This window comes from Hibiscus syriacus, unplaced genomic scaffold, assembly GCF_006381635.1.
Source record: "Hibiscus syriacus cultivar Baekdansim isolate YM2019G1 unplaced genomic scaffold, ASM638163v2 tig00003041_pilon, whole genome shotgun sequence".
NCBI classification, from domain to species: domain Eukaryota; kingdom Viridiplantae; phylum Streptophyta; class Magnoliopsida; order Malvales; family Malvaceae; genus Hibiscus; species Hibiscus syriacus.
The window spans coordinates 8,353,424-8,377,822 of record NW_024061960.1 but is presented as its reverse complement, the minus strand read 5'-3'; the positions used below and the strand labels follow the sequence as shown (position 1 = coordinate 8,377,822).

Below are 24,399 nucleotides of genomic sequence, written 5' to 3'. Positions count from 1 at the left end.
AGAAACAAAAGAAGAAGGCATATTAAATGTCGGGCAACGAGATTCTTTATAGTCTTTTCCCCATACTTTTAGATAAAAGAAAATCCACATGACTTTTCGTCACTGCCACAAATATACTTGTTTTTATTTATTTATTTATTTTCTGCAGTTAACTTAAATCAACAATATAAGATTGCGGTGTATATATACTCTATGCAAAATTCTGTTGCCTTCTTTTGTTCTTTATCCACCTTCATTTTGTATTCGTAGTTTCCTTGTGATTATCATTATGTGTTATGAAAATTAAAACCAAAAATGAGTCTTTTATTTTTTATTTAATTAATTAGTTTGATCAGTTCCTTCTGATAAAATCATATATATAAATAGAGAGATTTCATAATATACTCTTAACATTTTAAAATTTTATTTAATTAAAGTTAAAATGCAATATATAGATGTTGAATGGTATTTAAATAAAAAATTAAATATAATATTTGACCTACTCACCTCGTAGGCTTAAATATACAAAAGGTGTCTAATATATGCTCGTTTTTTCAGTTTAGTGTCTAATGTTTATTTCGTTTCAGTTTTGTGTCGAACGTTTCATTCTGTTACTCAAGATGAGTTGAGCCGTGATGGACCGTTAGTTTCCTCCGTTAAGTGACACGTGTCACAATATGATAAATTTTAAAATTTATATGAAATTAAAAAATAAAATTATATATATATATATTTATTAAAAAAAAAGAAAACACATAAATTTTGAAATAACCCCAAAACTTTAAAAAAAACTTCATTTCAACCCCTAAACCCACGCCAACCACTTCTCTTTGCCGTCGACGAAGGTTCACCCGATCTCACCTCCCACGGTGACCATTACCCATATGAAATTGTGATCGATCGACGGTGAATCAACGTTTTATACCCTACGAACCCCAGGATGAAGATCGCAATCCCAAGTGATTTCGAAGGCCAATTGACGACAATTACGACGACTTATAGCTAGGATGATGATAAGGACTTCGTTAGTGGTGGTGGTCGTGGCCGGAAAGGGCGACGACGGGTTAGTGTTAGTATTTGGGGAATTTAGGGATTTTGAGGGTTTTTTTTGTAATTTAAAAGAAATAAAGTTTTTTTTTATAAATATAATCATATTTGTAATATTTAAAAAAAATAAATTTCAAATTTACGAGATTGTGGCACGTGTGACTTAATGGAAAAAACTAACGGTATGTCACGACTTGACCCATTTTGAGTAACGGAATGAAATGATAAGAACCAAGCTGGAACGAAATAAACTTTAGGCACTAAACTGAAAAAAGGGGCATAAGTTGGGCACCTTTTATATATTTAAGCCAACCTTGTAAGTCATAAAATAATTTTTTAGGGCACAAATGGTCCCCAAACTATATGATATTGATTTGTTGAGTCACATGTCTATTAAAATTTACAACATGATCACCCAATTATAAATATATTCGAAACTCGTTATTTTTCGTTATAATATTATCGGATGTCTGAACTAGACGTTAACTTGTTGATTGAGATATGATAAAATATTATCCTATAATCCTTTGATTTGTATATTGTAGATTAATTGTTCGTTTACATTATATCGTTGAACCAATATTTGAAATATTATATCGTCGAGTCAATGTATGACATTTCTTTCATTGAAAAAGTTATTATATGTAATTAAGTAATCCGTTTACTAATTAATAGCTGAACTAATAAGATAAACGCTAATTCCTTAAATAATATCAAATTTTCGAATTTTGATGATATAACTAAACTGAATTGAAGAGTTGTTCATATAATAAATTCATGAAATACTTTATCTGAATTAATAAAAAACTGAATCAAATATTAGTAGTTATTGAAAAAGGGTAAAGTATGTAAATGGTCCCCCAATTATAAGGTGTTATTTTGTTGAGTCTCCATGTTATTACAAGTTAAGAATGTCGTCTAACTATTCATATGTTCAAAATTCATCATTTTTCGTTAAAAAATTGACGATTGTCTAAGTTAAATGTTTTGACCGTGATATAATAAAATCATATTTTAATGTCTATTGACACCATCGTTTATTATTATTTTATATATTTAAAGGGTGTTAACATCAAATTTTTATATTTGAATTAAACTTTTTCATGATCAAAATTATGAAGCTTGGAAATAGAAATTCATAATTCTAATCTCAGATAAGGCTGAGAAGGACCAAATTCTTTATATATATAAATCGTAATTATATGAAAATTACAACAAAAGAAAAAAATCACATGGGATGGATCTAAGTTGTATTATTAGCTGACCCTTATTCTCATATGTAATGGGATAAGGGGAGGTACGATAGTAGGATGCCCCCAACACCAGGTTGAGAGCAGCTTCCGTGGGAGACCTCCAAATTATGAATTATCCACCGTAGGACACGATCCCACGACCTCCAAATTATGTATTATTCTTCCCTTTAAATCAGGGGGAACGACCAATGATATAATTACCTATTCTCCAAGTTGTCTCCTTTATCCTCCATGCTTAAATAAACCTACCACCATTTTTATCCCCTGTTCCCACTTAATTTACGGGAATGGATCGCCACCTTTTACCACAACTGTTGTTTTTCTCTTCATTCCAACTCTGGGTACAAAATGGTTTATTGTATAAATAGTGTCTTAACTTTGTAATTTTTTATTTTAGATCCAATTGATATCCAAACTTAAAATACTTAAATGTATTATATTAACGTTACATTTCAACAATCTATTAAATTATAATATATAATATTTAATGAAGTAAACACTTAGAAAAATCAACCTAATTGATAGTTGAAATGACACGTGATTATAAATATCGAGATTTTTAATCCTTAAAATTAATAAAATTTCAATATATTTATTTTAAGAAATTATAAAATTAGACATTAATATAACAATAGAATTATATTTTAACTTTTTAGAATTTTATAAATAAACTTTAATCCTTAAAAATATTTACAGATTCGTCGTTGATGAAATGTAAAGAGTAATGCTGAGAGACAAAGGAAGCCGTGTCGACCACAACAACAAAATCAGTGGGTCCTTTCCCAAAATTAGTGGTAAAATTTACCACAGTTAATGATCATTATCTATCTCATGCGTCTATGTTTTTCACCCATTCTTAACAAACAATTATTCACAATTAATGTATTTGCCGCCCTTCCGCACCGTACTAAGAGTCACGTGATTGGCTGTTGAGTTCAGAACTTTGAACCCTTCTTGTCCCCATCATTCTTCGCCCCCTCACATGCTCTACATTATATACTCTCACTTAAGCTATCTTGTGCGTTCTCTAAGCCCTAAGCTTAGATTTACTTTTGATTTTTAACCCTATATCCCGACACATGTTAGTCACGTGGCCGTTCTACTCGAATTTCAATCTGGATAGTTTAGAGGTTGTTTGTTTACTTCAGAATGATTAAGCGCTGAATGGTTAAGCGCTGAATGATTCAGAGGCTCTGTATGAATTAGCTCTGAATGTGACATGCTGTTTGATAATGGCTCTGAATCATTCAGAATGTACTTCTGTGCTGAATCATTTAGAATGTACTTCTGTGCTGAATCATTCAGAGGTGCGAAACAAACGCGTTGAATGTTGAACGGTTCAACATTCAGCGTTGAATGTTTCCATTAAGAGACAAACAAACAACCCTTAATTAAGTGTTTCTATATTAATAGAGATTTAATTTATTTCATGCAGATAATAATAAAATGTTGACTAGCACCGAAAGGTGCCTAAATTAATGCACCGAAAGGTGCATGGCCCCTTTTGTTGAAAATATAAAAAATGGGATAATTCAATTTAGTCACTAAATTTTAGGGTATTTACAAATTAGTCCTTAGGTTTCAACTATAAATATCCTAGCTCATTTAGCTTCAAAATCATCACAAATCATTCTAGCTTTCTTCCAATACTAGAGAGATTTTAGAGAGTTTCTTGAGAGTTATTTTCTCCTTTTTATCAAGAGAGAATTATCATTGTTTTCTCCTTGGTAGATCGAGAGAGGTTGTAATTCCTATTTTCTCATAGTGAAATTCTTTTACCGTTGCCCGTGGTTTTTACCCTATATAATTTAGGGGTTTTCCACGTAAATTTTGTGTCTCTTTTATCTTCATCTTTATTTTCTCAAATTATCAGTTGCAATTTTGCTCTATCTGATAGCCATCTTCCGCAACAATTGGTATCCGAGCCAGATTAGAGTGTGTAATATCTGCTTATTGTCTTTGTGGTTGCCACCAAAAGGTGGATCCTCCAACATAAGAAAGTAAGAAGTTATTACCCATTCTTTGAAGGTTCCAGAGAACTATTCACGATAGTGAAATAGTGGGAGCTATCCGTAAAAGAAGCTATGGCAACGAAATTTGATATTGAAAAGTTCAATGGGAGAAATTTCTCATTGTGGAAATTAAAGATGAAGGCCATCCTGAGGAAAGACGGGTGTCTAGCGGCTATCAGTGAAAGGCCGATGGATTTTGCAGATGACAGCAAATGGATCGAAATGGACGGAAATGCTATGGCAAACTTTCATCTAGCATTAGCATATGAAGTATTGTCAAGCATCGAGGAGAAAAAGACAGCTAAGGAGATATGGGATCATCTCACCAAACTGTACGAGGCCACATCGTTGCACAATAAAATTTTCCTTAAGAGAAAATTGTACACTCTCCGTATGCCAGAATCTACTTCAGTGACGGAGCACTTAAATACACTGAACACTTTATTTTCTCAGCTTACATCTTTAAGCTGTAAAATAGGAGAACAAGAACGTGCTGAACTTCTACTTCAAAGTTTAATGGATTCGTATGATCAACTCATCATCAACTTGACAAACAGTAATGTCACCAGTCTAGTCTTCGATGACTTTGCAGCTGCTGTTCTACAAGAAGAAAATCGGCGCAAGAACAAGAAAGACAGACAAGTAAATCTGCAACAAGTAGAAGCGTTGACAACGATGACAACGATGAGAGGGAGATCAACAGAACGTGGCCAAAGCAGCAGTCACAAACATAGTAGATCGAAGTCGAGGAGCAAGAAGAATTTAAAGTGTTACAACTGTGGAAAGAAGGGTCATCTGAAGAAGGATTGTTGGAGTCTAAATAAAAACTCCAATCCACAAGGCAATACCGCAAACACTTCAGATGATGGAGATGCTCTATGCTGTGAAGCGTCAACCACCGTGGAAGGAAGAAAACGATTTGCAGATATATGGCTCATTGATTCAGGAGCAACATATCACATGACCTCAAGAAGAGAATGGTTCCATCATTATGAACCTGTCTCAGGAGGATCTGTTTATAGTTGCAATGATCATGCCTTAGAGATCGTTGGCGTGGGAACCATCAAATTGAAGATGTATGACGGAACAATTAAAGTTGTTCGAGATGTGCGGCACGTGAAAGGCCTGAAGAAAAATTTATTAACCTACGGATTGTTGGATAATAATGCAAGCAAGATTGAAACACGGAAATGAATCATGAAAGTGTTCCGTGGAGCGCTTGTGGTACTGAAAGGCGAAAAAATAGCTGCAGACTTGTACATGCTGAAGGGAGAGACTTTGGTAGAAGCAGAAGCCTCTGTTGCCTCATGTAGTTCAGATTCGACAATGCTATGGCATCAGAAACTTGGACACATGTCAGAACAAGGAATGAAAGTCCTTGTGGAGCAAAAGCTACTTCCAGGCTTAACAAATGTATCACTTCCTTTGTGTGAGCATTGTATAACAAGTAAGCAGCACCGGTTGAAATTCAACACATCAAATTCTAGAGGCAAAAGTGTTCTAGACTTGGTTCACTCTGACGTATGGCAAGCACCAGTAACGTCCCTAGGTGGAGCAAAATACTTTGTCTCATTTATTGATGACTACTCCAAGAGATGTTGGGTGCACCCTATTAAGAAGAAGTCAGACGTGTTTTCAACTTTCAAAAACTTCAAAGCGCGGGTGGAACTTGATTCTGGAAATAAGATCAAGTGTTTCAGAACAGATAATGGAGGAGAATACACAAGCGAAGAATTTGATGACTTTTGTAAGAAATAATGCATCAAAAGACAGTTCACAGTGGCGAACACTCCTCAACAAAATGGAGTGGCAGAGCGGATGAACAGAACCTTGTTAGAAAGAACAAGAGCAATGTTGAGGGACGCAGGCCTAGAAAAATCATTCTGGGCAGAAGCAGTCAATACCGCCTGTTATTTGGTGAATCGAGCTCCATCAACTGCAATAGAGCTGAAGACACCAATGGAGATGTGGACTGGTAAACCAGTTGATTATTCAAACCTCCATGTATTTGGAAGTATTGTGTACGTGATGTACAACGCCCAAGAAATTTCAAAGCTGGATCCAAAATCCAGGAAATGTAAATTCTTGGGGTATGCTGATGGAGTAAAGGGGTATCACTTGTGGGATCCCACTGCCCGCAAAGTGATCATTAACAGGGATGTTATCTTTGTAGAAGATAAACTACAAAGAAAAGAAGACGATGATAGCGCTGAAAAGTCAGAGACTAATCAGATACATGTGGAAAAAGAGTTTGAAGAAGGAGATTCTTCTGAAGCAGAACCAACACATGATGAACAAGTACCAGAGAGTTCTTAAGCTCCAACAACTCATCAATCAGATCGTGTGAGAAGACGTCCCAATTGGCACTCGGATTATGTTATAGAAGGTAATATTGCATACTACCTTTTAACAGAGGACGGTGAGCCATCAACATACCAGGAGGCAATAAATAGCTCAGATGTTTCACTATGGATGATGGCGATTCAAGAAGAAATCGAAGCCCTTCATAAAAATAATACATGGGACCTTGTGCCACTACCACAAGGAAGGAAGCCAATTAGTAACAAATGGGTCTTCAAAATCAAGCGAAATGGTGACGATCAAGTTGAGAGGTATCGTGCAAGACTGGTGGTCAAAGGATATGCTCAAAAGGAAGGTATTGATTTCAATGAAATATTTTCTCATGTGGTTCGACTAACAACAGTTCGAGTAGTTTTGGCAATGTGTGCTACATTGGACTTACATCTAGAGCAGCTAGATGTTAAAATAGCTTTTCTTCATGGAAATCTTGAAGAAGAGATTTATATGCTCCAACTTGAAGGTTTTGAAGAAGACGAAAAGAAGAACTTGGTTTGCAGGTTGAACAAATCTCTGTACGGTCTAAAGCGGGCGCCGAGGTGTTGGTATAAGAGATTTGATTCCTTCATTATGTGCCTTGGATACAACAGACTTAATGCAGACCCTTGTGCTTATTTCAAGAGGTCTGGTGATAACGATTTTGTTATATTGCTGTTGTATGTAGATGACATGTTGGTTGCAGGACCCAACAAAGATCATATTGAATAATTGAAGGCACAACTGGCTAGGGAATTTGAAATGAGGGACTTGGGATCAGCAAACAAGATTCTAGGGATGCAAATTCACCGAGACAGAAGTAATAGGAAGATTTGGCTTTCACAAAAGAATTACTTGAAGAAAATCTTGTCACGATTCAACATGCAAGATTGTAAGCCAATTTCTACCCCTCTTTCTATTAACTTCAAATTATCCTCCAGTATGAGTCCTAGCAGTGAAGAAGAGAGGATGGAGTTGTCTCGAGTACCGTATGCATCAACAGTGGGAAGTTTAATGTTCGCTATGATATGCACAAGACCATACATTGCACAAGCAGTGGGAGTGGTTAGTCGATACATGGCGAATCCAGGCAAAGAGCATTGGAATACAGTAAAGAGGATCCTAAGATACATCAAAGGGACCTCAAATGTTGCATTATGTTACGGAGAATCAAACTTACTAATTAATGGGTATGTAGATTCTGACTATGCAGGGGATTTGGATAAAAGTAAATCTATTACAGGATATGTGTTCAAAGTTACTGGTGGAGCTGTAAGCTGGGTTTCAAAATTGTAGTCAGTTGTGGCTACGTCCACAACAGAGACAAAATATGTAGCAGCTACACAAGCCAGTAAAGAAGCAATTTGGTTGAAAATGCTATTGGAGGAGCTTGGGCACAATCAAGAGTTTGTCTCTCTGTTTTGTGACAGTCAAAGTGCCTTGCATCTAGCAAGGAATCCAGTATTTCATTCAAGGACAAAGCACATACGAGTTCAATACCATTTCATTCGTGAAAAGGTGGAAGAAGGGACGGTAGATATGCAGAAGATCCATACCAAAGACAATATAGCAGATTTCATGACGAAAGCAATCAACGCTGATAAATTTAGCTGGTGTCGATCCTCTTGTGGCCTGACAGAAACGTAAGCAACATGATGGTACAAGGTAGAAAGAATGGTGTGTAGATATGATTGTTCCAATCAAATCTTCAAGTGGGAGATTGTTGACTAGCACCGAAAGGTGCCTAAATTAATGCACCGAAAGGTACATGACCCCTTTTGTTGAAAATATAAAAAATGGGATAATTCAATTTAGTCACTAAATTTAGGGTATTTACAAATTAGTCCTTAGGTTTCAACTATAAATATCCTAACTCATTTAGCTTCAAAATTATCCCAAAGCATTCTAGCTTTCTTCCAATACTAGAGAGATTTTAGAGAGTTTCTTAAGAGTTATTTTATCCTTTTTATCAAGAGAGAATTATCATTGTTTTCTCCTTGGTAGATCGAGAGAGGTTGTAATTCCTATTTTCTCATAGTGAAATTCTTCTATCGTTGCCCGTGGTTTTTACCCTATATAATTTAGGGGTTTTCACGTAAATTTTGTGTCTCTTTTATCTTCATCTTTATTTTCTCAAATTATCAGTTGCAATTTTGCTCTATCCGATAGCCATCTTCCGCAACAATTTTTTTTTACGTGGAAAACCCCTAAATTATATAGGGTAAAAACCACGGGCACCAAAATCATTGTTGACTAGCACCGAAAGGTGCCTAAATTAATGCACCAAAAGGTGCATGGCCCCTTTTGTTGAAAATATAAAAAATGGGATAATTCAATTTAGTCACTAAATTTTAGGGCATTTACAAATTAGTCCTTAGGTTTCAACTATAAATATCCTAGCTCATTTAGCTTCAAAATTATCCCAAAGCATTCTAGCTTTCTTCCAATACTAGAGAGATTTTAGAGAGTTTCTTGAGAGTTATTTTCTCCTTTTTATCAAGAGAGAATTATCATTGTTTTCTCCTTGGTAGATCGAGAGAGGTTGTAATTCCTATTTTCTCATAGTGAAATTCTTCTACCGTTGCCCGTGGTTTTTACCCTATATAATTTAGGGGTTTTCCACGTAAATTTTGTGTCTCTTTTATCTTCATCTTTATTTTCTCAAATTATCAGTTGCAATTTTTCTCTATCCGATAACCATCTTCCGCAACAATTGGTATACGAGCCAGATTAGAGTGTGTAATATCTGCTTATTGTCTTTGTGGTTGCCACCAAAAGGTGGATCCTCCAACATAAGAAAGTAAGAAGTTATTACCCATTCTTTGAAGGTTCCACAGAACTATTCACGATAGTGAAATAGTGGGAGCTATCCGTAAAAGAAGCTATGGCAACGAAATTTGATATTGAAAAGTTCAATGGGAGAAATTTCTCATTGTGGAAATTAAAGATGAAGGCCATCCTAAGGAAAGACGGGTGTCTAGCGGCTATCAGTTAAAGGCCGATGGATTTTGCAGATGACAGCAAATGGATCGAAATGGACGGAAATGATATGGCAAACTTTCATCTAGCATTAGCAGATGAAGTATTGTCAAGCATCGAGGAGAAAAAGACAGCTAAGGAGATATGGGATCATCTCACCAAACTGTACGATGCCACATCGTTGCACAATAAAATTTTCCTTAAGAGAAAATTGTACAATCTCCGTATGCCAGAATCTACTTCAGTGACGGAGCACTTAAATACACTGAACACTTTATTTTCTCAGCTTACATCTTTAAGCTGTAAAATAGGAGAACATGAACGTGCTAAACTTCTACTTCAAAGTTTACCGGATTCGTATGATCAACTCATCATCAACTTGACAAACAATAATGTCACCAGTCTAGTCTTCGATGACGTTGCAGCTGCTGTTCTACAAGAAGAAAATCGGCGCAAGAACAAGGAAGACAGACAAGTAAATCTGCAACAAGCAGAAGCGTTGACAACGATGACAACGATGAGAGGGAGATCAACAGAACGTGGCCAAAGCAACAGTTACAAACATGGTAGATCGAAGTCGAGGAGCAAGAAGAATTTAAAGTGTTACAACTGTGGAAAGAAGGGTCATCTGAAGAAGGATTATTGGAGTCTAAATAAAAACTCCAATCCACAAGGCAATACCGCAAACACTTCAGATGATGGATTACCGGCGTTTTGGACTAAAATGCCCTTAATTTTTTTTCTTTCGAAAATATCATTCTTCTATCATTGAATAATAAAAATTCTACGAATGTTAAATTACAAATTTATCCTTAAACTATTTTAGATTTATAAAAAATCCTATAATTAAAATTTTATATGAAGTTCAGGGGTTAAAATAAAATTTTACCCTTTCATTAAACCTTTTATATTTTCAATTTTGTAAAAAAAATATATAAATTTTATGAATTTAATTTTTTTAAAGAAAATATATAAATATTTTCCAATTTGTTAAAAAATAAATATATAATAAGGATAATTTGGTCAAATATACATTCCAATAATCTTTTATTCCTTTAACCAAACACGATAATCTTACATTCCTGCTAAGCCAACCAAACACAAAATACAACATTCCCAGTAATCTTATTCCCTGGTAATCTTACATTCTCACTGGTAATCTTACATTCCGTGAACCAAACGCACCCTAAGGGATGTATTAATTACGGGACTATCCTTTGAAACCGGTGGCATTTTCTAAAGGCTTAAATGTACGGTCTCTAAAGTATATTATTTGTATCGAGATGTTTTTTGAAGTATTTTATCGAACGTTTTCATTAAAAAAATCAAGAGTAAATTATATATTTAATCACTTAACTATTTTTATGATTTCATTTTAATCAACTAATTTTTTTAAATCATTATTAAACTTAAGTCTTTATTTTATTTTAGTCACCAATTATTCTATCATTAACAGACCTTACTTGAACACAACGAAATATTACCGGAGACGTCAATTCAATTGGAAATCGCCCACTTTTAGCCCTAAAAGAAAAAAAAAACCCCACTTTTAATTAAATAACCATGAATCATCTTAAATTTTAGAAATGTTATTATAAGTTAATAATATATATTTACACTTTATTTGAATTTATAATATTGTAATATATGAAATATCTCATCTTAAATTGTGACAAAAATATAAGAGTATTTTTTATAAAATAAATAAAGTAGAATAAAAATAATATTGTAATTGAGTTGGGATGGGATTTTTCTTGCTTCTGCAATACATGATTTAAATTAATTGATTAATAGATCGGATGTCGATGATTATATAAAAATTATATAAAATTTAAAATAAATTTCATTTAAAAAATTAACACAGTAAAATGATTGAATTATTAAATGGATATTATTTTTCTTTTTTTAGAAACTATTTTTTATATTTAAAAATTTGTAATAATTTAAATAAATAATATTTTTTAATAATTTATAAGATAATAAATAATTTATATATCGGATAAAAAAGGTAGTTTGATCGGTCTGGTCCGGATCGATTCAATATATATGTACGTTTAATATGGGCGTCGGCACAATTATATATAAGAGCAACCCATCCTCTGCTGCCACAATTTCCTAAAATCCACCATTTTTGACCGCCAATTTCCCACCTCCGCTCTATCTATTCCTCGAATGCAATCTAGAAGGGCGTTCATAAATCAGAACTCAGTCATAAACAACAATGTCTTTCAAGAACCGGTCATCGCCGAGTCCTCAACCGCAACTTCAAGATCTCAAGCAACGCGTTTTTACTTGTCTCAACAAACTCGCCGACCGCGACACTCTCGCACTAGCTTCCGCTGAGCTCGAGTCCATCGCTCGGAGCCTGAACGCCGATTCCATTTCTCCGTTCCTTAACTGCCTTCAAAACACCGACTCTTCGGCCAAGGCGCCGGTTCGGAGGCAATGCGTGATCCTTTTGGCTTTGATGTCTCATTCGCACGGTAACGTCCTATCTCCTCACCTTTCTAAGATGATTTGCACCCTCGTTCGCCGCCTCCGCGACCCCGACTCTGCCGTCCGATCCGCTTGCGTCGAGGCGACCACCGCAATGTCGTCTCACATCACGAAGCCTCCGTTTTCGGTTCTGTCGAAGCCTTTGATCGAAATGCTCGTGGTGGAGCAAGATGTTAACTCACAGATCGGAGCGGCGATGTGTTTGTCGGCGGCGATCGAGGCGGCGCCGGATCCCGATACAGAGCAACTTAAGAAGGTGTTGCCGAAGTTAGGGAAGTTAGTGAGGAGTGAAAGTTTCAAAGCGAAACCGGCGGTGTTTGGAGTTATTGCAAGCGTTGTCAGCGTTGGCGGTGTCGGAAGTAAAGGTGTCTTGGATTGGCTAGTGCCTTCCGCGGTAGAGTCTTTGAGTAGCGAAGATTGGGGAACGAGAAAGGCGGCGGCTGAGTTGTTAGGGAAAGTGGCCATGGCGGAGAAAGAGCTAGCAGCGGAGTATAAAGCGGCGTGTGTTGCTGCTCTTGAGAACAAGAGGTTTGATAAGGTGCACCCGTGTGTAACCTAAATCTGTAATCATTTAATAATATACCTCTTCCCGTTAAGGGAAAAAAATGAAAAATAGAAGAAGATTGGTCATCGTTTTGTTAAATTTTGTTGGTACAGGTTAAGATTGTCCGAGAAACTATGAATCATAGTTTGGGTTTATGGAAGGATGTCTCTGGAGTTTGTGAAGAGGCCTCAACTCCTCAGTCCGACTCATCTTCAATAGGTACAGCAATGATTTAATTTTGTTTAGCTTGTAATTGTCTGATATTTGGAAATTCATCATGTTGAAATCCTAAAAGTTAGATATAATATGAACTGCATTTGTCTTTCTTTGTTTGTTTTTTCTGGGATAAGGTACAAAAATTTGATACTTCTTCAATGTGAGCGATCAATTTCAACAAGTTTCACTTCAAAACTTAGAAAACTAGGGGTTGCTATTATTGTGCTGCTGTAGAACATTTATGGTTGGTAACTACTTCTGTAAACTATTAGCTTTCATCATTTATGATTGTGTGCTTTGATCGTGGGAACAGATAATGGTAGCGTTGGATGCTTTCCTTCAATTGCTAAAAGTATCAATGATGATGGTTTTAGAACCCCCCAATCAAAGAAAGTCGTCCTCACGAGCAGCTCCCCTCCATGTGATGCTTCCAATGCATCCACTGCAAAGAAAGAGACTCATAACAATAGGAACGGTAATACATCGATTTCCAGTAAGTTGGACCGCTCAAAATCCTATAATTGGAAGGTTGGAATACCTGAGCCGAAATCTCTGTTTTCTGAGGCCTCCGGTGATGACAATATCAAAAAGAGTGTACCCTTTGTCCAAGTCCATGATGAAAAAGTAAAGAAATTTGGTGGTTTGAGATCTGGGTCTCGGGTGCTTCCTCTTCATGATGATGAGGAGAACTTGGATGTTGGTGACAAGAATGCTTTTCTAAATATTGATGAGAATCCCAAAGACATGGAGGATTTGTCTTTGATCCGTGAACAACTTGCTCAGATTGAAGACCAGCAATCCAATCTATTAAATCTCCTCCAGGTAGTTTACGAAGTTGAATTTCTCTTTCAATGGGTAATTTCTTTTTGTTGTTCCTTGGAAGCTACTGGATTTGAACTGTATTTATGTTTATCCAGTAAAACCCTTGGTTATGGTATTTGTAGTGATGCTCAGTTCTTTATCCATTCCATGGAGGATATTTTGTTAGTAGCTTCCCCCAACCCCAAAATCTCCTTTTACCTGCTATCTTGTTTCATCCTCCGCTACTTTTAAGTGATTTTAATACCAATGGTGTTTATTTGATTCCAGAAATTCATTGGTAGCTCCCAAAATGGGATCAATTCCCTAGAGACACGTGTAAATGGCCTGGAGATGGCTCTTGATGAAATATCACATGATTTGGCTATTTCAAGTGGTAGGATTCCAATCACGGATTCTCCAGATAACACATGTTGCAAGCTGCCTGGTACTGAATTTTTGAGCCCCAAGTTCTGGAGGAAAAGCGAAGGTCGATTTTCTACTTCGGGCCGCAGGCTTTCGCTGAATGCAGTACGTAACACACCTGATAAAGATTATGGCAGTGAAACGTATAATCCATCGTTTAGAGAAAGATATCAGGTTCAAGGTAGGAGTGGATGTGTTATGAACTCAGTGGCATATGCTGGCAGTGACACGAGAGAGAATTCAGGGTTCTCAAATAGAGTATCAAAGAACAGCATTCACAATGCTGAGAGGTTCCAGGTTGGCAATGCTAGTTCTCCTGATGGGACTTCACCAACGAACTATAGAAGCAGGTAATAGGATTTTACTTTAAATTGTCTTCTTCTTCCTTTAAATTTGCTATGTAGTTCATGATTTTCTGCAAGGTGAAAATAGAAGTGTTTTGATCTGTTCTGTTTTCTCAGATATTCAGCTTAAACTCCAATTGCAGTAGCAGAGAAGCGCCCTGGACAAATGGAGGTTGAAGATGAAATGATACGATGGAATGATTGAAATCGTAGATCAAATAGATGGTGAGGTGCAGCATCTTGGGATTGTTGGTTTTCCTTTTAATGCCAACAGTAAATTTAACTGCAATACCAATGGCTTTTAGAACATAAGGGTGTTTCAACGGAATCCTTGCCCCCTCAGCCACCGATTGGTTTTGCAATAGAGAGAATTCATCCTGTAATTCACATATGATTACACCTTAAATTCTGCAGGCTAACAAAATTGGAAAAATAAATATTGCTGCTATTGGTAAAGATCTCATGGAGGATGAAAAACAAGGAGATGTAAGGATTGGCCTTTTTGCTGCTCTAGATATGGAAAATGTGGCTGTTGATGAAAGATCGTCTGAGCCTGAAAATAGTCAGACTTTAGGCTTGCTGACCGACTTTCTTTCTGTAGTGAATGGAAGATGTTGGTGGTTAAAAAGGACTTGTTGGTTAGCAATTTGGAGCTTGTATTACTGATTAATTGAAAGATCATCATGAGCTATTTTGTTTATGTAGATGAAGTTTTAAGTTTTAGCAGAGATGCTGGTTAAAATTCTGCTGCTGTCGAAGTGCAAATTTCCATCTTTTCTGCTGGCATCTAGATCATTAGAAATGTATTTCTGTTTAACATTCTGGTGTTATGAAGAGCCTAGACATAGGTTGGACCTTACCATAGAAATCAGCTGTTTCTTGGGGTTATTGTTTCTAGTACCCCTCTCCTTCGTGTTGTTCGACCTAGTTATTGGTTGGATATGTCCGGTCGGTAGCAAGAACGAAAATGAACAAATTTTTCGCTTTGTCAAGGGGAATTCTACCGTGCGACAGTCTTAATATACGGTTAAAGAAAGGCGTTACCGGTTTTGTTATTATTTCTTTAATAAAATCGGTAAAATATTACCTAAAATATTATTATTTCTACTTAAAACATTAATGTTTTTTAACGTTTCCGGTAAAGTGCCCAATAATAAATAAATCGGTAGAAAAATAACAAAATCAGTAGCGTTTTACCGGATATGTTAATAAAACCGGTAAAGCGCCCAATAATAATAAAACCGTAGAAATAATAATGTTTCCGGTAATTTTTTTACCGATTTTGTTAAAAAATAATAACAAAACCGGTAGCGTCTTTCCTTAGCCTTATATTAAGGTTGCCGCACGTGATACTTTCCAATATCAAGGGTGGTATATTCTTATTGTAGTTGAATAAAAGCATTGATGGAAGCTTGTAAGCACGACAAATCAGTTGTCTAAGTTGCCTAAATTGTTACGAAATTCTGCTCTTAAGGTTGTCTGTTTGGGTGCTATGGTTTCATTTTTGAACCTGGGATATGAGAGTTATTTAGCTTTTATGTTTTTTCTTCTTATTTTCCTTGAATTTTGGCTCTAATTTCTGACCTGAATAGAAAGAATTTCATGATAAGCCGGTGACTGACTATTAACAGATCCTCTGGCAGTTGGATTCTTTATTATTAACAAGATTAGAATATTAAGTTGGTGTCTCACCTACTTGTTCTGGTTAATCAGTTAAAATAGGGCCAAGGAATTGAACTTGTTCTCCTGCAGCTTCATAGTACATAAAGACCCAAAGCTGAAAGATTTTTCATCGTTAAGCCTGAAAACTAAAATTGCTAACGGGATCATCAAGTACAGAGATTATTTCTGCGTCTGCGTTTATCTTTTCGTTTTAGAGGGCTTAAAAGATTTAAACCTCACAAAATGTGAGAAGTTTGGTGCATATTCCAGGTCTTGAGTTCCTGAAGCCCTCAGGACGTTGTACATTAGCAACTGCAGTAAAGAAAAGACTCTCCATGGTTCAAAATTTTCATTGGTTAATGTATAGGATAACGATCCTTGAAACAAATTATTCACTTCAATTTCAACAAAACGAACTGTGTTTTTGCAGGTTTATCTCAAGAATCTGAGAAATCTAAGCATGCCTGGATGTAAAGTTCCGGATTGGTTTTCACGAGATACAATTACCTTTTCAAGCCACAAAAGCCTTGATCTAACCGGGTTATGATAACGGCAGATGTTTCCGTTAACCATCATATGCCAGATTAACTGAGATAACAAATACCTGTGGTGGTGGACGTTCAAGCGCAGATCTTCGATTGTTGACAAGCCAATATTCACCACTGTCTTGCGCTTAATTGGGGTACCGAAAATGAACCAATACCATGTTCACTTGTGTCAATATCCGTCATATCTTCCCAAGGTTTCATTGTTGAAGGATGGTTTTACGATCGAAGTGACAAGACGAAACTTGGGCGTAGATCTGAAGAAAGTCGGGATTTATTTGGTTTATGAGGACGATGATAATTATGATGGCGATGAAGAATCACCGGACGAGAGCCAGCAGACTGCCTGAAAGATTAGCCAAGTTTTTCAGCCCTCTAGACGAAAACGTTGGAGTAGCAAAGGCCACAGATGTTTTGGTGGATCTATTTAATACAATTTTATTTTTCTTAACAAACAAAACTTAAAACGAAATTGGCTCAACATTAAAGCATCAGTAATTATGAACAAGCAACTTTCTTGTACAACAACAATAACGATTCTACGAGATTCAGTACCGGTATATAGTACAGAGAAGGCTGTAAAACCTGACATTTCATAGATGATGTAAAAGAACACATCCTCTGAGACACAACAACGAAGATGTTCAAGTACTAACTTTAGCATTCTTTTAGACAGCAACGGCAGCTGGATGCCTCATGTTGCGGGAAAGAAAATATACTCTCTTTGGTTTACCGGGATGCAATATACTTCTTTGGGCATGACTGAAGGACGAATCATTAGAAATTAATGTTCTTATTGCTGCTTGACAAGGAATTTTTGAGATTACGTTGTTCTTTCAAAACCACCGCGAATATGCAACCACTCTGGTGATGTACCACGACTGTATTCCCTTGTTGCTTGCGAACCAAATGCCATTCCAGTAGTATTAAACGCTTGTTGTTCATACTGAAATGCCAAATCAATTGTTATAACAGATATAAGTCTAGACGAATTTGATGATAGAAAACAAGATCAACGAACAAGATTCTATAGAAACTAAATGTTTAACACGGTACCGATGTGCTCTTCAACCAGACATGATTCTAGGCCAAACATAGTTCAAGTTTGACATGACTTATGAGCCACTAGCTTTAGATTTACAAAACTTCAAAGTAGAAAGCATATGTCGATGCTAGCAACTAGAAAAAGAATGTGATAAAACTACACAGTCATGAGTCAACAGCAGAATAAGTACTAGCATCTTTAAGAGGAAATACTTCAAAGGCAGGGTTCATTCTTGAATTGACTGCTTCAAGCTTCATTGACAAGAACTGCAACACCAGTAATAATGTTTCAGAATGTATGTTCGAGATGGGAAAATGTTAAAAGGTGATCGAGCAAAAGGATACACACCTCGACCTGACGTTGTAGTGATTGGATGTAATTAATTATCTCATCAAGGACAAGAGCCTTGCCAATAACCTGGGTATAATAAACACCTTAGCAAGAAACTGAAGAGAAGTTTCAATATGGTAGCAACAAGAAACAGTATAGAACTTTCACCAGTATACCTTATTGCAACCAGGGACCAGATCCTGAAGAATTTTCATTCTTTCACTAATCTTTTCTCTCCTAGCCTGCCCATCGAACAATTCGGATCAGTGAAAACTATACAAAACCCTCCATCTATGTCGAATGCTATGAATTTTGTTCAACTTTAATGCCAAAACCGCATGATAATGGCATAAGTTCCTTAACCAAAGGCATCTCCTTCGTATCGAAATCTCAATTTTCTTACATTACAAGAATTTCAAAATGGTTTCAGGATAATCATGAAGCAAATTACCCTTTCTGCTAAACTGTGACTATCGGTAGCTTGACCCCTTCTAGCACGGACATGGATGTAATCTTGCTTAGGTGGCTCTGGTGGTTGAGCTTTCTGTTCCACTAGCTTGCCTGAACTGGATTCTGCTTCGAGTTTAGAATCATCGTTCTCGTCTCTACATCCTGACGCTTTGAGTTTTTTCCGATCACAAATACTCTGCACAAATTAGCAACAAATGCCATGAATCCAACAAGAACCAACATTAACAATTGAGGATCACAAACAAAAATCCAATTGAATTAAAGAGAGTGAAAATGAAATACCACGCCATTGCCACTACCGGTGGAGACAATCTTAGCTGACTCATCTTCTCCACCACGCCTCCGCCTCACACCAACCCCTCTCTGCCGCCGCTGCTCCAAGCCCACCGGATCATTACCCGATACCTCTCGATTCGGGTCGACGAAATGACCCGACACATTCCCAAATTGACCCTTCCTTATCGCGGATTCACTTACGGGATACTGCCAGATCTCCGCTATATTGTACCCGCCATCACTCATCATTGCCGGTGGATCCATTAAAAAAACACTCCCAAACTTCACATAAAAAAAAGAGCAAAAAGGGAAACTTTGTTTGAAATTAGTAACGAAAGAAGATGGGTTTTAATGGCAACTGCGTTTCCTTGTTTTCGGCTTCAATTCTTCGAAAGACACCTCGGGAGTTGCGAACTAAGTCACTTCCAGTGAGGTTTACTCGTTTTTTTTAATGCTTTGGAGAAAACCCTTATCTCTCTCACCTCCCTCGTTTTCGCTTATCCAGTATCCACCATCCGATTTACAAAATTCAGGGTATAAATAGACTGGTGCTCCTGATTAGCAGTAAATTAAGGTGATGGGATTATATGATTAGAAAGCAAAGAAATGATTGGAATTTTAAGTGTCAACATTTGTGGTAAAGTGGATGATGGGATATTTGTTTAGTGAGACGTGTAAGAATTTGGAGAAATTAAGATTAGCGAACTGCCTTTCTTATCCGGTCCATTGCTGTGTTCAAGTACCTACTAATCTTATTTGTCATGTCAATTTAATCATAATAAGTATAAATCAGTGAGTGTTTTTAGATTTTTTAATATAAAATTAATATCTTCTATATATGCGCTTGATGCCGACACTAATTTTATAAATATTAATTTTATTTGAGTTCATTCTTGAAGTCTGAAAATAAAACTCAAATTAATTTATATTAAACTAAATTATCATAAATTCTTATAAAGCTTAATAGGCTTAATTCGCTATTTGTATTCAAACTAAACTCGACCTAATCTGATGATTAAAATTTTTTAAATTGAAGATAAATATTAAAACTCTCCTTTTTAGATCTATTCAGGTGTACTTAATTATTTTTAAATAAATTATAACACAAAATGTTTGTAACATTTTTAGAGTCAAGAATTGATGTAAATAAATAATTTGCAAACAATTGCAGTCAAAAGATCAAATTGAGTAAAATACAAAGTTAATGAACTAAATGAAAATAGAGTATATTTTTATTTTAAAAAATAAGAATTGAAGTTACGTAGGTATTCTATAGTTGTATATGAGCATGTGGTTCAAATTTGGAACAAAAAAATAGACATAAAATGAGGGAAGAATTGAAGAAATAAGGAAATCATGAAAAGTTGGGAGACTAAATTGAAAAATTAAAATTATGTTATCAAAAAGAGGGATTGAAAGCAAATATGTATTCTACGATGATTTAGGAGCATGTGGTTCAAATTTGGTAAAAAAAAGACTTAAAATGGAGCAGGAATAAGGGAATCAAAGACTAAATTGCAAAACTATCAAAATAATTAGTCAAATTTTTGGTTTTTCGAGTAACTCGAACTCGAAAACCGGGTTGATAATCCGAGTTGACTAGAATAACTAGAAATTGAAAAAAATGATTTTTTTGAATCGAGTCGAGTTTTGCTCACCATTTTAGGGAGAATTAACTTTTGATCCCTTCGTTTTTTAAATTTATCAATTATGTCTTAAATTTGAAATTTAATTTTAGATTTGTTTTAATTAGGTCCTTAGATCAAAACAGGTTAATATATATTAGCCATCATATTCTTAATTAGCTTCGATGAAATCTTAATTTTGGTGGCTTAATGAATGTCATGCCCTCATAATTGTGAATCTTTAGACAACAACAACCCATATTCCCATATGTAATGGGGTAAGGGGGAGGTAGTGTAGTAGGCTGCCCCCAACGCCAGGTTGAGAGCAGCTTCTGTGGAAGATCTCCGGCAGTCAAGGAAATTAAAAATAAAGATAAAATACAATGCATGTATAAATAAATACATAGTTGAACAATCTTCATATGCGCGTCTGTAATGGGAAGTAATCCCTGCGTAATAATCTATGCATATAGACAGAAATGTAAGTCCCGACTAAATTTAAAAAGAGGAAACATGAAGGGAAGGAATACACAGTAGTCAACGATAGCAAGCTACTAGAAGGAATAAAGTCAAATGGGTTACCACCTAAACTAAGGCAACTCTACTCCGCTACTCTAGTTCTGGGCCTTCATAGATTCCAATGACAGAAACGTATAGAAGTAGAAGTCATGGAAATTACTACATAGGCATTAAAAAAGAAGACAAAGATGCTACAACCCATGGCTGTGACTCACACTACTCGGCTACCCTGGTCTTAAGTCTCCATACTTTCCTGTCAGAGGTCATGTCCTCGGTAAGTGCTAAATCCTTCAAATCAGATCTCAAGCAGTCTACCCACTTCCTCCTTGGTCGTCCTCTCCTTCTGGAACCTTTGACTGTAATCGACTCTACCCTCATGACCGCATCCGACGGTTGTCGCCTAAGGACATGCCCAAAACACCGTAGTCTTCCCTCCCTCAATTTTTCGGATACATGCACCACCCCAAGGACATCCTAATTGCAGAGTTTGGTGTCATGTCCCACAGAGTCTTACCACATGTCCAACGAAGCATTCTCATTTCTGCGGCCTTCATCCTCCTTACGTGATCCTTCTTGATTGCCCAACATTCTGATCCATACATCAACGCTGGTCTTATTGCCATTCTATAAAATTTTCCCTTAAATTTTAGAGGTACCTTCTTGTCACACAAAACTCCAGTAGCAGCCCTCCACTTTAGCCATCCTGCCTTTATATGGTGTGTAACGTCATTATCTACACCCTCATCTTTATGTATCATAGACCCTAGGTACTTAAAACATTCATTTGAAGGGAGAACGTGTCCATCGATGCATACTTCTACATCTTCATCGTCTTGGTTCCCACTGAAATTTGAACATAAATACTCTATCTTTTCAATATTGATCCTTAAACCTTTTTCTTCCAAAGCAGTCTTTCAGGTAGTCAGTCTACTATTTAGCTCATTTTTTGTTTCAACAACTAGGACAATGTCGTCAGCGAAAAGTATACACCATGGAACACCGTCTGGCGTCGCACAATAGATGTCGTTCATAATCAAGACGAAGATGTAAGGGCTAATAGCCGACCCCTGGTGGAGTCCGATTTCTACTCGGAAAGCCTCGGTGTCGCCAACTGTAGTCCTGACGTATGTAGTAGATCTACAGTACATATCACGAATCACCCGGATATAAGTAGTTGGGGTCCGTCTCTTTTCCAAGGTCTTCTAGATCGTATCTCGGGGTACGCTATCATACGCCTTCTCAAGGTCAATGAACGCCATGTGAAGATCTTTATTTTTTTCCCTATATTTCTCCATAAGCTGTCGAAGTAGATGAATCACCTCCGTAGTATACCTGTCTGGCATAAAACCAAATTGGTTTTTCAAAACCCTAGTAACCTGTCTCAACCTAACCTCTAACACCCTTTCCCATAGCTTCATAGTATGACTTAGTAGTTTAATACCTCTGTAGTTACCACAACGTTGGGGATCTCCTTTATTCTTATAGATTGGTATCACCGTAGACTCTCTCCACTCCTCTGGCATCTTGGCAGTCTCTAAAATAATATTAAAGATGTTGGTCAACCACTTAACTCCCTCTTCTCCTAGGGTCAACCACACAGTGATAGGAATTTGATCTGGACCGATAACTTTGTCCCTCCCCATCTTTCTAAGGGCCATTTTGACTTCGTCAATCCCAATCCTACTTGTAGGACAATCATTGGTTGTAGTATGATGGTTGGTTGACCCATCAATGTTACTATCTCTACAGGGAGAGTCACCGTTATTAAATAAGCCCAAGAAGTAACTACCCCAAACCCTCTTAATATCATGATCTTTCACTAAAAGAACACCATTGTTATCCTTAATAAACCTAATGCTACCTAGATCCTTTTTCTTATTCTCCCTGGATTTTGCAAGCCTGAAGATGTCGTTTTGTCCTTCCTTTGTGTCTAATATCTTGTACATTTCCTCGTATACCTTATCCTTTGCTTTAGCCACTGTTTTCTTTGCTTCCCGCTTTACCTCCTTGTATCTTTGTTTAACTCTCGATCTTTCTTCGTCGTCATTACATTGTAGCAACTCCTTGAAGCAAGTTTGCTTAGTCTTCACCTTAGTTTGGACTTCGTCGTTCCACCACCACGATTCTTTATGTTCCTTGACCTTCCCTGTCGACAACTCAAGGGTGTTTTTGCCCACCTCTCGGATTGAATTTGCCATATTTTTCCATAACAAATCTGCATTATTTGAGTTTGTAGTTCTAAAATATGTCTGAGACAAAACCTTACTCCTAAAGTCATCAGCTGTCGCTCCATGTAAGTTCTTCCAAAAGATCATAGGTTTACCTAGTTTAGCCCTCCTAAGATTGCTTTGGTCGTGGCGTACGCGGAACACCAAAACCAACAGTCTGTGTTGTGATGCACATGCCTATTCAGGAAACACCTTACAGTCAATGCAAGCCCATTGATCCCGATTTCGAACCATTATGTAGTCGATTTGGGTACAATATCCCCCGCTATGGAACGTAATCAAGTTCACATCTCTCTTGTTAAAGAAGGAGTTAGTGACCACCATATCGTGTGCAGTAGCAAAATCAAGCAACATATGCTCCGCCTTATTCCTACTGCCAGAGCCGAAACCCCTATGAGCACCGTCATACCCGTCGATTTCACTACTTATATGGCCATTGAAGTCTCCCCCTATGAAAACTCTTTGGTCCTCCGGAATACTCCTAAGTACATCATCTAACGAATCCCAAAAGCAGCGTTTTTCCCCCTCCCCTAGACCAACGTGTGGGGCGTACACTGAAAGGACATTCACCACTTCCGCTTCTATAATAACCTTAACAATCATGATTCTATCCCGGTATCTACAAACTTCAACTACATTTTGCTTGAGCCTAGTGGATACCAAGATACCCATCCAATTTCTAGCGTTATCTACTCCTGAATACCGTAACTTGTAACCGTTACACTCTCTGACGCGAGCCCCTTTCCACCTAGTCTCTTGAATACATGACAAATCTATTTTCCTATTACTTAGCCCGTCGGTCAGCTCCAACAGCCTAACATTTAATGTGCCTACATTCAACGTACAAACTCTAAGTCTAGTCTCTTTGACACCACTATGTCGAGCCCGTCCCCTATCCGCCCTATGGGATCTAAAAGAAGGACATGACCTCAAGTAATCATCTATAGTTGAAGCTATGAGGAACTATGAAAAAGGAATCCAAAGAAGACAGAAGATGCACAAAAAAACGCTAGAGAATTGAGGGATACTAAGAAGCCTAATTGATTACTAAATAGGATTTTAATTTATATAATACTATTTTTATTTTTATTGCTAAAAGCCTAGTATTGAAAGGAGGAAAAATATCAGAACATGATTATAAAATATGGTCCGACAAATTTCTGGATAGTAATTGACTTGGAGGTACCAAACGTGTATGGCTCATGGAATCCCAAAATTAGTAATTTCTCGTGCCTAAAAGCATGAGCTGTAATACAAAATAAAAATCCAA

At 36.7% G+C, this 24,399-nt stretch overlaps 2 protein-coding genes across 4 annotated transcripts; one reads left to right on the top strand and one right to left on the bottom strand.

Annotated features, from left to right (window-relative positions):
- Positions 1–11,777: 11,777 nt before the first annotated feature.
- Positions 11,778–15,068, top strand: LOC120171464 (TORTIFOLIA1-like protein 4). Its single transcript, XM_039179176.1, has 5 exons — positions 11,778–12,638; positions 12,758–12,863; positions 13,174–13,682; positions 13,950–14,434; positions 14,546–15,068. The coding sequence occupies exons 1-5, from the start codon at positions 11,826–11,828 to the stop codon at positions 14,556–14,558; spliced, it is 1,926 nt and encodes a 641-aa protein (XP_039035107.1). The 5' UTR covers positions 11,778–11,825; the 3' UTR covers positions 14,559–15,068.
- A 2,039-nt stretch (positions 15,069–17,107) lies between these two features.
- LOC120171442 (transcription factor BPE-like) lies at positions 17,108–19,306 on the bottom strand. Of its 3 annotated transcripts, none has more exons than XM_039179153.1 (6): positions 18,764–19,306; positions 18,462–18,656; positions 18,187–18,252; positions 18,029–18,097; positions 17,875–17,946; positions 17,108–17,581 (listed from the first exon to the last, which is right to left on the bottom strand). In XM_039179153.1, exons 1-6 carry the CDS (start codon positions 19,019–19,021, stop codon positions 17,459–17,461), a joined length of 783 nt encoding a protein of 260 aa, XP_039035084.1. In that variant the 5' UTR covers positions 19,022–19,306; the 3' UTR covers positions 17,108–17,458. The 3 variants fall into 3 exon arrangements, with proteins under 3 accessions (XP_039035084.1, XP_039035089.1, XP_039035096.1); XM_039179158.1 differs by having other exon boundaries at positions 17,893–17,946; positions 18,764–19,305; XM_039179165.1 differs by having other exon boundaries at positions 17,509–17,581; positions 17,871–17,946; positions 18,764–19,304.
- Between the last annotated feature and the right edge of the window lie 5,093 nt (positions 19,307–24,399).